The sequence below is a fragment of the Squalius cephalus genome (genome assembly GCF_949319135.1).
Source record: "Squalius cephalus genome assembly, chromosome: 4".
NCBI lineage: Eukaryota > Metazoa > Chordata > Actinopteri > Cypriniformes > Leuciscidae > Squalius > Squalius cephalus.
The window spans coordinates 48,316,099-48,329,871 of record NC_137125.1 but is presented as its reverse complement, the minus strand read 5'-3'; the positions used below and the strand labels follow the sequence as shown (position 1 = coordinate 48,329,871).

The 13,773-nt window shown below is 37.7% G+C and overlaps 2 protein-coding genes across 2 annotated transcripts in view; one reads left to right on the top strand and one right to left on the bottom strand.

Moving 5' to 3' along the window:
• Positions 1-13,773, top strand: part of utp20 (UTP20 small subunit processome component) — a 34,046-nt gene that overhangs the window by 9,854 nt on the left and 10,419 nt on the right. Inside the window, exons 21-43 of the mRNA XM_079868618.1 lie at positions 293-569; positions 658-837; positions 934-1,024; positions 1,116-1,201; positions 1,775-1,900; positions 2,013-2,179; positions 2,912-3,120; positions 3,321-3,464; positions 3,960-4,039; positions 4,231-4,454; positions 4,540-4,684; positions 5,794-5,881; positions 5,963-6,106; positions 6,190-6,243; positions 6,333-6,485; positions 6,620-6,775; positions 6,877-7,017; positions 7,816-7,953; positions 8,057-8,196; positions 8,366-8,454; positions 8,533-8,840; positions 9,616-9,755; positions 10,066-10,222. Coding sequence (XP_079724744.1) covers positions 293-569; positions 658-837; positions 934-1,024; positions 1,116-1,201; positions 1,775-1,900; positions 2,013-2,179; positions 2,912-3,120; positions 3,321-3,464; positions 3,960-4,039; positions 4,231-4,454; positions 4,540-4,684; positions 5,794-5,881; positions 5,963-6,106; positions 6,190-6,243; positions 6,333-6,485; positions 6,620-6,775; positions 6,877-7,017; positions 7,816-7,953; positions 8,057-8,196; positions 8,366-8,454; positions 8,533-8,840; positions 9,616-9,755; positions 10,066-10,222 — 3,437 coding nt within the window. The remainder of the gene's footprint in view (positions 1-292; positions 570-657; positions 838-933; positions 1,025-1,115; positions 1,202-1,774; positions 1,901-2,012; positions 2,180-2,911; positions 3,121-3,320; positions 3,465-3,959; positions 4,040-4,230; positions 4,455-4,539; positions 4,685-5,793; positions 5,882-5,962; positions 6,107-6,189; positions 6,244-6,332; positions 6,486-6,619; positions 6,776-6,876; positions 7,018-7,815; positions 7,954-8,056; positions 8,197-8,365; positions 8,455-8,532; positions 8,841-9,615; positions 9,756-10,065; positions 10,223-13,773) is intronic.
• Positions 11,655-13,222, bottom strand: LOC307156909 (beta-1,3-galactosyl-O-glycosyl-glycoprotein beta-1,6-N-acetylglucosaminyltransferase 3-like). Its single transcript, XM_079868619.1, has one exon. The coding sequence runs from the start codon at positions 13,147-13,149 to the stop codon at positions 11,842-11,844; it is 1,308 nt and encodes a 435-aa protein (XP_079724745.1). The 5' UTR covers positions 13,150-13,222; the 3' UTR covers positions 11,655-11,841.

The window sequence follows — 13,773 nt, the reverse complement described above, 5'->3', positions numbered from 1 at the left end:
GAAAATAATAGTGTTAATCTATCAGACAATCAGTGTCATTCAGCTCAATTTAGTTCAACGTTGTTTCAATTCAATAACTCTGTCAATGTTAAAGTTCATCAATTATGAAAGCATCTCTACAGAAGTCATTATCCAGCTCAATTCAGTTAAAATTTTGTTCTCATTTGATAGTCTCAGTGTGATAATATTATTTTTCTTATGTTCTAAGTGTTGTCTTTTGTTAAAAGGTTGACCTGTTATATGTTCCCATTAGTCATAAATGTATGAATCTGTTTTGAATCTTTATTCTCAGAGGAAGAGCTCCAGGCAGATGATGATGACGACGATGATGAGGGAGGTGGTGAACAACATCAAGCCGCAAAGCAGCTCAGAGGGCCAGGGACCAGCGTGATCGAGAGCGGGGATGTGGGAGTTCTGTTTCTGGAAGAACTGGACCAGGTGTTGAATCCCATTGAGCGAACGGACTTCACAAACTTCCGTGGCTTGCTTTGGCGAGCCATGTCCCAGTTTCCCGAAAGAGTGGAGCCACGTAGCCGAGAGCTCAGCCCATTACTGCTGCGCTTCATCAGGTGTGTGTGAGCTTTATCACATCAACCTATTTGTCTCTTTAGAAAGTTCTCCATAACAGAATTTTCTCTGTGGTCTTTGTGTTCACAGTAATGAGTTCTACCCATCTGACCTGATGGTGGCTCCCACTCAGGACCTCATGAAGAAAAGCAGCTCTTTATCGGAGCAGGAAATGGGTGGTGAAGTAGATGCTGAAATGGAAGACGACGAAGAAAAGGAGGAAGATTCCAAAAAATTCAAGAAGAAGATGCCAAGAAGAGCAGCGGCCAAGTAAGAGATGATCTTATCTTCTAACATCCCCCTTTGTCCTCTAGTTACCTACTTGAAGAACTTACACAAACATGTGAATCTATGTTTTTGTTTCAGGCAGCTCATTGCTCACTTAAAGGTCTTTTCCAAATTCACCAACCCGAAATCTTTATGCATGGAGGCAAATCTTAGTGAGCTGTACACCCAGGTGTGGTTTCCTAGCTTTGTTTTAAAGGGAAATCTGCTTATTGTTCTTGGTGAATGGCCAGCTGAGACTAATTCTTTCTCTAAACCTACAGCTCCTGTGCCATAAAGATCAAGAAATCCAGAAAATAGCACTTGACTGTTTGATGACATACAAAGACCCAAATATTCTCCCTTACAAGTAAGACCTGTAACACAAAGCACCCAAATATCTTTTCCCTTCTCTTCTTGCTTTCCACATGAGCTTTTTTTTTTCAGTAAAAACTATTATACAGTAACTAGGTCAGTTTATGAATAGAATCCTTTATATTCAGAGCTGAGACTGATGGTATCTTCCAAAAGACTTCTTTGGTTACCTTACTAACTCTCTCTACTGGCATACCGGAATGTACCAATTGCCTCAGGAAGTCTTTTAGTCTATTACGATTTTACATCTATGGATTCATTTCACATCTCTGAGTTATACTTGGAGCCACTTTTGTCATTTGGTTAAAGGAAATGACCTAATTTTAAGCCTGTTATCAGAGATAGCTTTTCTCCAACCTCAGACTTGCCGGTTGGATGCTTTAAACAAGTTTTCTTTAAACAACATTTTCTATTTGTGCAGACATTTTTTTTGGGGGGGGGGTTATATGGGTGTATTGATATGATGGCTTTAAACAGCACTGTGAACGTTTTTTTGAACTGCAGCAGCGATGTTCCCCAGGGCTTTGTTTTAGGTCCATAATGATTGTTGATTTGTGGTTGTTTACAGAGAGAATCTGGAGAGACTTCTGGATGACAAACATTTTAAAGATGAGATTGTCCATTTCAACATCTCAGAAGAAGGAACTGTGGTACTTTCGTCACATAGACCCAAACTCATTCCCATGCTTATGAGGTGTGTTTACACACACAGTGCATATTAATGATATCAGTGCTTCACTGTTGTTTCTTCACTGAACGTGAATGTTATGTGCCTGTATTCAGTAGTTTTTTTTTTATTCTTGCAGGATACTGTACGGGAAGATGTGTACTAAGGTTGGTAGTAAGTTTCAGGGTAAGTCGGGCACGGCTTCACGCTCCTCCATAGTGCTGCGCTTCCTGGCGGCCTGTCAGCCAGAGGAGATGGGCATGTTTATAGATCTTCTGCTGGAACCTGTTCGTCATTACGCTGAAGGTAACTACTTAAAGCTTATTAAAATTATTAAACCATCAAACATACATCTTTTAATCACCTATTGGCAGTTCATTAGATTAAGGGTGTGTTCATACTTGTAGTTTGGTTCTCTTGGTTCTTTTGGTCCAGACCAAAAAAGAAAATGATTTATGTTTTGCGATTGAACTTATCGAAAATCCAATACAATGCTGTAGGATGGGCTGAATGAGCTTGTTGTATGTGTGTAAATATAATTGTATTTTTAAAATCTGAATCTGAATTCCACCGTCACACACAAAAACAAAGATTTGCTTCAGATTTCAGTCGAACCACTTTTTCAGGGGTCTCGGTCCGCTTGTTTTGTAAGCTTTTGTAAGGTCCAGATGGCAGCGCTCAAACTTATTTCAAATGAACCGCACTAACAGAACAATTGCACTGAGTTCATTTTAATCAAACCAAACTTGCCAAGTCTGAAAACACCCTGGGTTATTATTTGGACCATTTATGAATTTGATAGAGGCCATAATTGGTTTTACATTTATGCATTACACTAAGGTCGTAAAAAATATTTAGGTTTATTTCAGATTTAGAAAACTTAAATAGCTAGCTAACAATAGTGCATTCATGTCCATATATGCAACATACTTGAACTTTAATCTACTAAAAGATTTTGTTTTACTCATTTCCTTTTTTTTAAAGAATGGATCAGAATCAAGCATTGATTTCAGAAAATGAATTATTTGTTGCTTGCAGGAGCGTGTTTGGCTGCGGTAAATCGAGCCATTGGTGAAACGAACCTGTCTGCTGTTCTCCCTGTGGGTCGCCAGCACAGCCTGCTCAACACCATAGAATTGCTCATCAATAAACTAGGCCATCTCATCCAAATCTACCTGCCCAAAGTTTTGCAGATCTTGCTGTGCATCACAGCCTCCGTGTCATTTATACTGGATCACAGAGAGCAGGTGAGCTGAATGCAGAAAACTATCCTCATTAATACTTTTACAAACTCTAAATTATGAAATATAACTCTTCAAAGTTAAAAATTAGTGGGTTTTCTTTGTAGGAAATTAGTGTTTTCTCATATAATGTTTTTATTTTGTGGTGAGGGAATCTATTTTGGGGTGTTGATCTCAAGAGCTCACTGTTCTTTATGTTTGTGTAGCTCAAGCCTGGTTGCATCAATCCTCTGAAGAACTTACGTCGTCTGGGGATTCTGCGCATACAAGACTTCTTTGATGGCTTTGAGTGTTACAACTTCACTGCAGATGAGCTGGACGCTGTTTTCCAAGCTGTGGTGTGGCCTCAGGTGTGTGCATAAAAGAGAAATCTGATGGGATAGCTTTAGCAAATTTAATGGTAAACTATGTCACTTTTGGGCATCTAGTGGTTGAAAAACAAAACTGCATGCATTTTGCGGAAGAACATTGTTTTGGTTGTGCTTCGGCTCTACGTAACTGTGCGGGTGAATATGGTTGTCCTACTGCTCATAAAGCATTCACTACTAGGATTAAGAGATATAAACAATTTAAATGGACAGGATCTCAAACTGAATAGCTCAAGACTTTACTGTAGTAATACCTATTAATAGACATGGTTCTTCCTTGAAAATAAATTCCAGCACTATATACATACAACAACCATAATGAAATTATTAAGCCGTCTAAAAAAAAAAGGAAAAGAGCTAATTTTAATTTACAGATCTGATTTGTGTGCTGATGCAGTCTTGATATATTTAAATGCAGTTGGAACTGGTATAGATTCAGTAAGTAACCCAGATGACCGGTTGTGTTTTGTTTATTAGGTGTGTCGTCTGCCCACTGAAAGCACGTATGCACCAACGCCCCTCATGAAAGTCATCCGTGTGTGGACCCAAAACGCTCGGTAAGTTTATTATTAACCATGCAGAGAAGACGGACCTCTCAAAGAAAAATGAAGCAAAGTATAAATGCAAGAACCCCCTTTATGTTAAAATAGCCACGCTTCTTTTTATTTTTACTCTTAAACATATATGTGCACGGTTTTTTATTGCAACGCAATCTTATAATATAAATGTTGTCTTTTCACTCTTTCAGATGTTTCCCTTTGCTTGCTAAGCAGAGACCAGGCCACCCTGAGTGTGACGTCCTGCTCAATGTATTTGGTCTGTTATCCTCCAAAAACGTGACTTCCCTCACAGTGACCATGGTGATTGACATAGCCGAGAGCTTGCTGAGCACTCCAGACTTTGAACCCAAGGAGAATGAGACAGAGTTGATTGTGAATGACTGTGTGATCCCTGAAAGTTGTGACGTATCAGGTACTGAGAGTGGGTATTGATGATTATACTAGAGGACCCACTATTCTTTGCTTATTTGACATCTCTTTTTCTTTTCTTTGGGTAGATTCTCTGACTGTCGGCTGCCGTCTGCTCCTTCCTCACATCCCAGCTCTGCTACAGTACCTCAGCGGAGTCGTGCGTAACTCTGAACGCCTCAAAAAGAAGAAATTCAGAATTCAAGTCAGCAAAGAGCTCAACATCCTCTCAAAGTATGTTCCTAAATCTATATATATACACAGGCAGCTTAAAGGGATACTTTTTTTGGAAATAGGCTCATTTTACAACTCCCCCAGAGTTAAACAGTTGAGTTTTACCGTTTTCGAATCCATTCAGCCGATCTCCGGGTCTGGGGGTCCCACTTTTAGCATAGCTTAGCATAATGAATTGAACCGGACAAGACCATTAGCATCTCTCTCAAAAAAATGAACAAAGAGTTTCGATATTTTTCCTATTTAAAACTTGACTCTTCTGTAGTTACATCGTGTACTAAGACCGACGGAAAATGAAAAGTTGCGATTTTCTAGGCTGATATGGCTAGGAACTATACTCTCATTCCTGCATAATAATCAAGAAACTTTGCTGCCGTACCATGGGTGAAGCAGGCGTAATGATCTGACGCAGCGCATGCCGCCTGATAATAGGCTACTGAGCTGGGGACTATTATCAGGTGCTGCGTCATATTACGCCCGGAGATCGGCTGAATGGATTTGAAAACGGTAAAACTCAACTGTTTAACTCTGGGGGAGTTGTAAAATGAGCCTATTTCCAAAGAAAGTGGAGTATCCCTTTAAGAGCCATTCACAGCAAGGACGATAACTGTTAACAATAAAGTTTTAAAAGTCCCTTACCACACCGATAATGATACAGAGGAATGATATCAGTGGAATCGTTTTCAGAACAATTTTTTTCTAGATGGCGAACAATAAAAATGACATGATTTCAGAAATAATTCGATGATGATTTGCTGCTCGAGAAACATTTCTTGTTATCAATGTTGAAAACAGTTGTGCTGCTTATATTTACTATTCAAAGGTCTTGTATAATAAAACAAACAAAAAAAGGTTTAAAAAAAGAAATTAATATGCATTAAATTGATCAAAAGTGACAGTAAAGACATTTATAATGCTGCAAAAGATTTCTGTTTCAATGCTGTTCTTTTGAACTTTCTTTTCATTAAAGAGTCAAGAAAAAAAAGAGATCAAGTTTCCACAAAATTATTAAGCAGCACAGCCATTTTCCGCATTGATGACAATAAGGAATGCTATCATGTACAATGAAGTGAAATGTTCAAAAATGAATAACCTTCGTTGTGTTCCAGGATCAGTAGATTTGTGACTGAAAAGGGACAGAGTTCAACACTAATTGGTTTACTTCTACCTTACCTCCACAAACCCAAAACTGCACAGGTGCACTCCTCATGCCAGTACTTAATGAATATTAATATTTTATTGCTTTAATCTCAATTCATTCAAATTTTTTTCTTTCAGGAAACAGAGTTGGACATCCTGGGTACTGTGCAGAACCTGCTGAGACAGTGTTTAGAGCCCAGTGTGTTCCTCAAACCTCTCAGCAAACTCTTCTCCATCATTCACAACAGACTTTCACGTCAGGCTCTGTGTGAAGCATTCCAGGTCATTTTCTGCATCTCCAGCCACTTTAACACCACTTTAGTCTACTTCAAACTTTTCCCGACTGACCGTATCTCTCCCCACAGACTCTGTCAGACATGGACAGTGAACTGAAGTACATCACAGACATTGTCATTCAGGTGAATGTCCATTGAGACAATCTGAAACTGCTTTAGTTTTGTTTCTTCCTGTCATGTTTGTATTTGACCCGCTCTCCTCTCTTCTCCAGCTCAACGCATTTGACAGCCGCCATCTGGATGAGGTTCACTTTGACGTACGTCTGGTGGCGTTCCAGGAGGCCACCAAGCACATTAAAGAGATGAGTACGCTGGATATGAGATACCTGACTGCTGTCATGCACAACTGCTTCCATTCATTCGAGGTGACCATCAAGATTTCAGATTCTTGTGACATTACTATTAGCTTCGAAGAGCTCTAAAGTTTCTTTTTATGTTCATCTTTTTGTGTCTTGATCTGCTTCGAGTTTTGAATGCTTTTTGTGTGTTTCTGAGACAGATCGGCGACATGTCTCTGGCAGACAGCGCCACCATGTGTTTGTCAGCCATAATAATGCAGCTCTCAGAAGTCGGATGCCCAGAGGCCGAGTACAAAGAGATTGTGCAGTACATGATACTGGATGCCCTGCGAAAGGGTTTGAAGAGCAAGACTGAGGTGAAAACTAGCGACATGTCAGCTTGCATTCATTACAGCACTGCTCTATGAACATTTCACATGTAGTTCACACTTTTATATCTGGCTGTCTTTTTTTGCAGAGTGTACGAAATGAATACACTACGATTCTGGCCTGCCTGGTGAAGACCTTTCCAAACCGACCAGAGTTTCGCGATCTGGCTCAGCTGACAGATCATAATGATCCCGAGTCAGATTTTTTTGAGCATATGAAGCACATACAGGTAACGTCAGGACACTTTATTAAAACTCATCAGTGAGACTCAACTAGAAACATCATACATTTTCAATTGGGTGGAGCTTATAGAAAAAGAGTCTCACATTTTGAATATGTAGTTTAATAGTATGCAAGTGCACTCCTTTCTTTAATGAAACCAGCTTTTTTTACTCGCTGCATAATGCAGCTCAAAACAGTTTCAATTCTCATCATAGCAATCCTTTTCTATAGGAAAATGTGTATGAATATATAGCAATTAAATTAAAAATGAAATATATTAATAAATTAAATGCATAAATATAAACTAATATATAAATAATAATAATATTAATAAATATAAATTAATTAATAAATATAAAAATATGAATAATAATAATAATACTATATAAATAATCGAATTACTATTATATAAAGTTAATAATAATTAATTAGCTATTACTAGTAATAGTAATTTATATGTGTGTGTGTGTGTGTGTATGTATATATGTATGTATATATTATATAATTACTATTATATAAAGTTAATAATTAATTAGCTATTAACTAGTAATAGTAATTTATATATATGTGTGTGTGTATGTATGTATATATTATATAATTACTATTATATAAAGTTAATAATAATTAGCTATTAACTAGTAATTTATATATATTTATTTATTTATTTATATTTATATATGTGTGTGTATGTATGTATATAAGTGTGTGTGTGTGTATGTATATAAGTATGTATATAACCATTGCCACACTTTTGACTCTTATTTGAAATTGGCTGAGCATAAAACACAGTCTGTTTGTTTTACAGGTTTACAGAAGGGGTCGAGCGCTCAGGAAGTTTGCCAGGCAGCTGACCGAGGGCAAGATTGTGATGTCATCACGCTCCATGCAGAATTACATCATGCCCTACGCCATGATCGCTATAGTTGATGAAAAACTGTTGAAGGTTGTTACTTACTTTTTGATGATATTTTTAACAGTTTCAATTGTTCTGTCACCATGCTGCTTGTTTTATGTGTTTTTCATGGATAAATGATTTGTGTTCCCAGTATGAACCCATGAAAACAGCCGCTATAGAAGTTATTGGTGCCGTGTGCAGACGCCTGACCTGGTCCAAGTACTTGTTCTACATAAAACACTTCGTCCATATTTTACAGTCTGGAATAGCGGAGCAGAAACTGGCAGTCAGGTAAGCTTGCTGCAGTAGTCGATGTTACATAACGGGGATTTGGTGCACAACGGATCCTGAGCGGATCCTGATACTGTCAGGCACACTTGCTGTGAATTTGTGCCTTTTCTGTGATGCTCTTGTTCTGTTTATGACGCTGAAAGACTTTCTTGACTCTTCATTTGCTTAGTTTGTTGCTGATTGTTCTTGATGCGTTCCACTTTGACCATGAGACGCTCAGTAAAGAAATGGAGGCGGCCAAAAACAGGAAGACAAAAGGTGAGAATGTCACAACAGCCACATTATACTTCCTTTTAAACTACACAGCTTTACTTGACTAACGTGATCTATCAACAGAGCCCACTGTTGTGGTGGAAGAGGCTGAGGATGAGGCAGTGGAAACTATGGACACGGATGAAAGTGATGCTGAAGGTGCCATGGAAACTGATGAGGCTGGAGCAGCCGTTTCCACAGCATTAGATACTGAGACGGAAGGCCCTGCCAAACCAAATAAAGACAAAGAGAGCCAAACGAAGAAAGTGCTTCCTGTTGTCAGCAGTGGTCTTCCACAGAGTAACCACGATCTAGAGGCGCTAATTTCCTCTATTCATCACACGGTCACTCAGACCGTCCTGCCTAAACTTCACAAGTGCCTCACTGCGAAGGTGTGAACTCATTCTTCATACTTAATGAATTTAGTTTACAGTTGAGCAAGACTGAAGACTCTTAATGGACTAAATTCTACAAAGGATGTGGCCAAAAGTGATGTCCTGAGGGGATATTTGTTTTTAATGACCCTACAAGTTCAATTAAACCATCAAGATATGAGGAAAATATTTTATAGTTTTTAAATATGAGGGAAGAACAAAATACTAAACTTGGTTAAGGTGTTTATCTGACAAAATTGTTTGGCAAAAAAGGGCAAACCACAGCTACAGGTTTGATTTTTACAATGCAAAAAAATACATAGAAAAACAAAATCTCACAAGAAAAAGCATACATTCACTACAACATAATCAGTTATTAATGTTTCATTGGTTCTCTTGTTTTTGCATGTTCATATTTTCTTTGTATGGCAGCCTGGCCAAAAATTATGTCTGCATAATTTGGCATGTTTCATTGCGTTATCACAAATAAAACAATTGACTCCAAACACAGCTACGCAATATGCTTACAAAAAACAGATTTTTAATAATATCTTAAAAAAAGAGTGAAGATGTAAATTTCCCTAAGCCGGACACCACTATTGGCCACTACTGTAACTAACAATTGACGACTAACAGTTGATTGCATTAGTTTGGTGTTAGTTTTTTCTCTAATGTCTCAAGCCCCCAAAATAAATGGCAAAGACAAATATTCTGTTTATAACCACAAAAGTGCTCGCATCTGGAACAAAGTGTTCAGCGTGAACTTATTGTACACCAATGTTTATTTCTGCAGGTTAAGCGAGATGACGAGCACAAGATGGTGAAGTCTAAGGAGGTGAAAGATGAAGAAGTGGCCAGAGTGCCTATTGCATTTGCCATGATTCAACTCATGAAGTCTCTGCCAAAGGATGTCATGGAAGCAAACTTGCCAGGGTATATTTCTTCTCTCATTACCCATTCTCTTAAAGAGGACCTAATATGCTTTTGTACATTTTCAAATTTCTTTAGTATGTAACAATGCTGTTTGAGCATGAAAAAGGTATGCAATAGCATGAAAACCTATTCTAGTAGACCCCAAAAACAAAATCAAGGTAATATGGCCTTTTTAATGGAAGTGTCTGTTTGAGTGTGGGAGTGATGGATTAGTGGTGCTGCTACAAATATTCCATGTTTTCTGTGATTCTGAGTGATCGTCATAGCAAAAAATGTGGTAAATGATGGAGTTTGGTGTTTATATATGCAGCATCCTTCTGAAAGTGTGCGTCCACCTGAGGAGCCGTTTCCAGGAGATCCGTGATGTTGCTCGAAACACTTTGGTGAAGATTATAGAGACTCTTGGGCATCAATACCTTCATTATCTGCTCAACGAGATGCAGGCGGTCTTAGTGAAGGGGTATCAGGTAAAATATTGACTTTATTAGCACATGAGTGTGTAATGTAAGAATTTCATAAATTATGAGTGTCACTGATAAGGAGAAATCTTACAAATTCTAAGATTTACAAGTTCTTAGAAATGTAATCTTTGTATACATGTTGGTGTCATACAATTTGGACATATATTTGTGTGTACCACTTTGAATACACTTGAGTGTACACATTTTAATACTTTTCTAAAAGGTTGTCAGACATATTTTTTATGATAAAATATATTGTTCCTTTTTTTATTTTTTTTTATGGTGTGGTTAAAGTTGATATTGTGGCTTTATAATATGGTCAGACACTTACATGTGTGATTGTATTATTAACATTTGACCAAAATCAAGTTCAAATAGAGTTACAAGGTTTTTTCACATACGTGTTTTGTCTGTCATTAGAACGGCCACATCTGAGGCAGTAAGTTTATCCCATTACACTTTCATCAATTTACAGATTATAAAGTTTAGTGTAGCTTTGTGGATGCTTAGTTTTTTCTGTCATTTGGCCAAAATCTTATGTTATAAAAGACAAAGTGCTACAAATGGGCTATTTAAGACCATAATGGCAATGACTCGATGACAAATGCTAGACTAAGACACTCTTCTCCGCTTCCACATTAAACATTAGCCTTTATATCTATAGTGTTTCTTGAGTAAAGAAAACACTATACTTATTCAAAGTACTTTCTCAACCAGTTCTTTATTTACACTTGCACTGCAAACAAGCAGAGACAGTCCAAACTGCGTGCGGCACTTCACTCAGAATAGAGGCAGGTAAAGTTATGAGGTTCATACCGAGAGTTTGAGGATCCAACGGAGATAAGAGTTTCAGTCACAAGCTCATTTTAATACTTTTCATTGGTTGAATATTTGCAAAATTCACTGACATACCTAAAGGGTGGCCAATAGTAATGATTTACGATTAAAAATGACAAAATATGGAGATGCACGGTTTCTGCCCTACAGTGACAATATGGTATAATATTGTATTATATTTTAAAATATATTATAATTATTATAGTTTGATTTAGGTTTTAAATTTTGCTTAAACTCAACTAAACCGCTGCATAGATGCATATGTGTGAAGTCACAGCAAAAAAGTGTAGGCCTGGGTCACAGCTTTGGAAAACAGATGATATGATTGCCTTTGCCATTTATCATTAAAAATCGATGAAATATCTCTAGAATGCATTTTATGTTAGTAATCACTGCCTGTTCATTATTATAACACACTGAAAAAAAAACTAAGCCGACAGAAACTCAAAAACGGCCTGACCATCGGCTTGGTGTGTCCCAGCCTTTACCTTTTCTTGTGAGACCTTTTCTTTTAAAGGACCATTATAATCAAATATTGGTTTTATATTAAATGTTACGTGAAACACAAAGAAAGTGTATAAAATACAAATATTTTATAAAGCCAAACTATTAATTTAATTTAAATTTTATTTGACAGTTTGCATCGTAATAACGTGACCAGCATAGAAAGTGTAGTATTAAATATTTATACATTTATATATCAACATCCATTTCTTCCTTATTTACAAACATTTTAAAAGTAATTTTTATGATGTTTTTAAAAACATCATAAAATAGTGGCAGATTTTTTAACTGTTAGTAATGATCGACTTAACTTTGTACCTTAAAAAAGCCTCCAAGCATTTGATCGCTACATCATCTATTTCTGGATCAAACTTGTTTGCCAAAAGATGGTGTTGCCTCAAAATCCATTGCAAGTCCCCAGCTCCATAGACACACACTCCCCGCCTGTACGTCCCAGTGCATGGTGGGTAGAGAGCCCCACTCTTTAGATCTCCTTCATGGTAGCTCCACTTCACTAGACGAGCAATTGCGTTCATGTCCGATAGATCGTACTTTCTGTTTGGAGGGTTTGATCCTGGTACTGAAGGCATCCGCTGTAACGTAGCCCACATGTGCTCATCTGGACTGTATGTGTCTTTCTCCCATTCCATGAAATCTTGAGTCTCTTTGCTTTTAAAGATGTAATCCACAAACTCTCTTGAAACCACAAAGTAAGCATTTCCTGAGAACATAGGGCTCTGAATTGGCGGGGGTGACTTTCTAACATCGGTCCGAATCACAACGTTCGTAACATTGTGATGATACTGCCAGCGCACCTTTTTGGACTCTACGGCCTCGGACTCCAAACTGTTCTTTCCGTTCAGTTGTTTTAGAATCTGAACCATTTCAGCATTGGTTTTAATGGGGAAATCAGTGCCACAGGTGTTGAGCAGATACCTCCACTGGATGGGTGACTTGAGCAGATCCTGCATGCAGTTGATGTCCGCTTGAACTCGAGACCAGGAGGCGTAGATCACATTCTCCAGTTTGCTGGCCACAAACACGTTGGTCAGACAGGACGCAATGGCCCTAACTGCTTCTTTAAAGATCTCAGGAGACCTCTGGTCCACATGAACACAGTACACATTGCCAGGAGTGTAAATGGCTCTTAAGAGCCTTTCAAACATCTCAATCTTCTCATGGATCACCATGGAGTAAGCAATGGGGAAATCTTTCTCCTCTTTACTGAGAGAAAGCATCAGAAACCCTCTATCTCGGATGTAGGATGGACAATCCTTGGTTGCGTTGAGATAGAATGACTCGGATAGCAGGGATTTTCTGTTTTTCGAGGCCAGGAGATTGCTGAAAATGTCCTTGTTCACTCCGTCCATGTCTCCTTGGATGATAGCAGAACAAGCCTGTAGTTCTCCAACATCCTGCTTAAATAAGTGATTCAAGACCGGCTCCTCTTTATGAGAACAATTTGTCCTTTGTTCTGGATGGTTCATCAAGAGGACGAACACGATTGTACTTACAGAAAGGATGGAGATTATTTTCAAAATCCTCTGATTCTTAAATGCCATGTTCATTTCTTTAAGACTATAACCTGCCATAAACAACTGCTAGGAGAGGAGACTTGCGTTAGTGAGGTATAAAACAGACTCTCTTTTCAATATACCAGAACAATGTGGCAGGAAGCGAAAGCCAGCCAATAATATTCAAAGGGGAAGGGTGGATATTTATAAATTATTACACAACAGAGGTGTGGCTATAATTTTCCTGGAAGGTCTGATTGTCATTGTCAAGATATTTTGGGAAAAAAAGTTTTTTTTTTAAACATTAAGAAAGATTTAAAGTTAAACACATGTGTCTTTGTTTTTTAAACTAACAGTGGTCTCGTTGAGGAAGCTGCTTATCTTATCTATTGGTTCTGTAGATTTTTTTTAGTTGTCTGCAGTTGTCAGGGAACACACATTGAAAGACTGGTAAGTTTTAAAGTAAAACAAAAACTTTTATTTATACAAAACAAAAGGCAATGAAGCGAATATATGCTGGCAGCTGAGAGACACATACACAAAAACATTATTATTACATATTTACCATACTTATGGCAAAGAATTTCGACCTTCAAAACTTATCAATATGAATTTAGATCATAGAGGATTTGTAAGTCATTGACTGTATGAATTGTAATTTTGAAGGTTTTTTTGAATAATTGAATAGACCTGGACCAAACA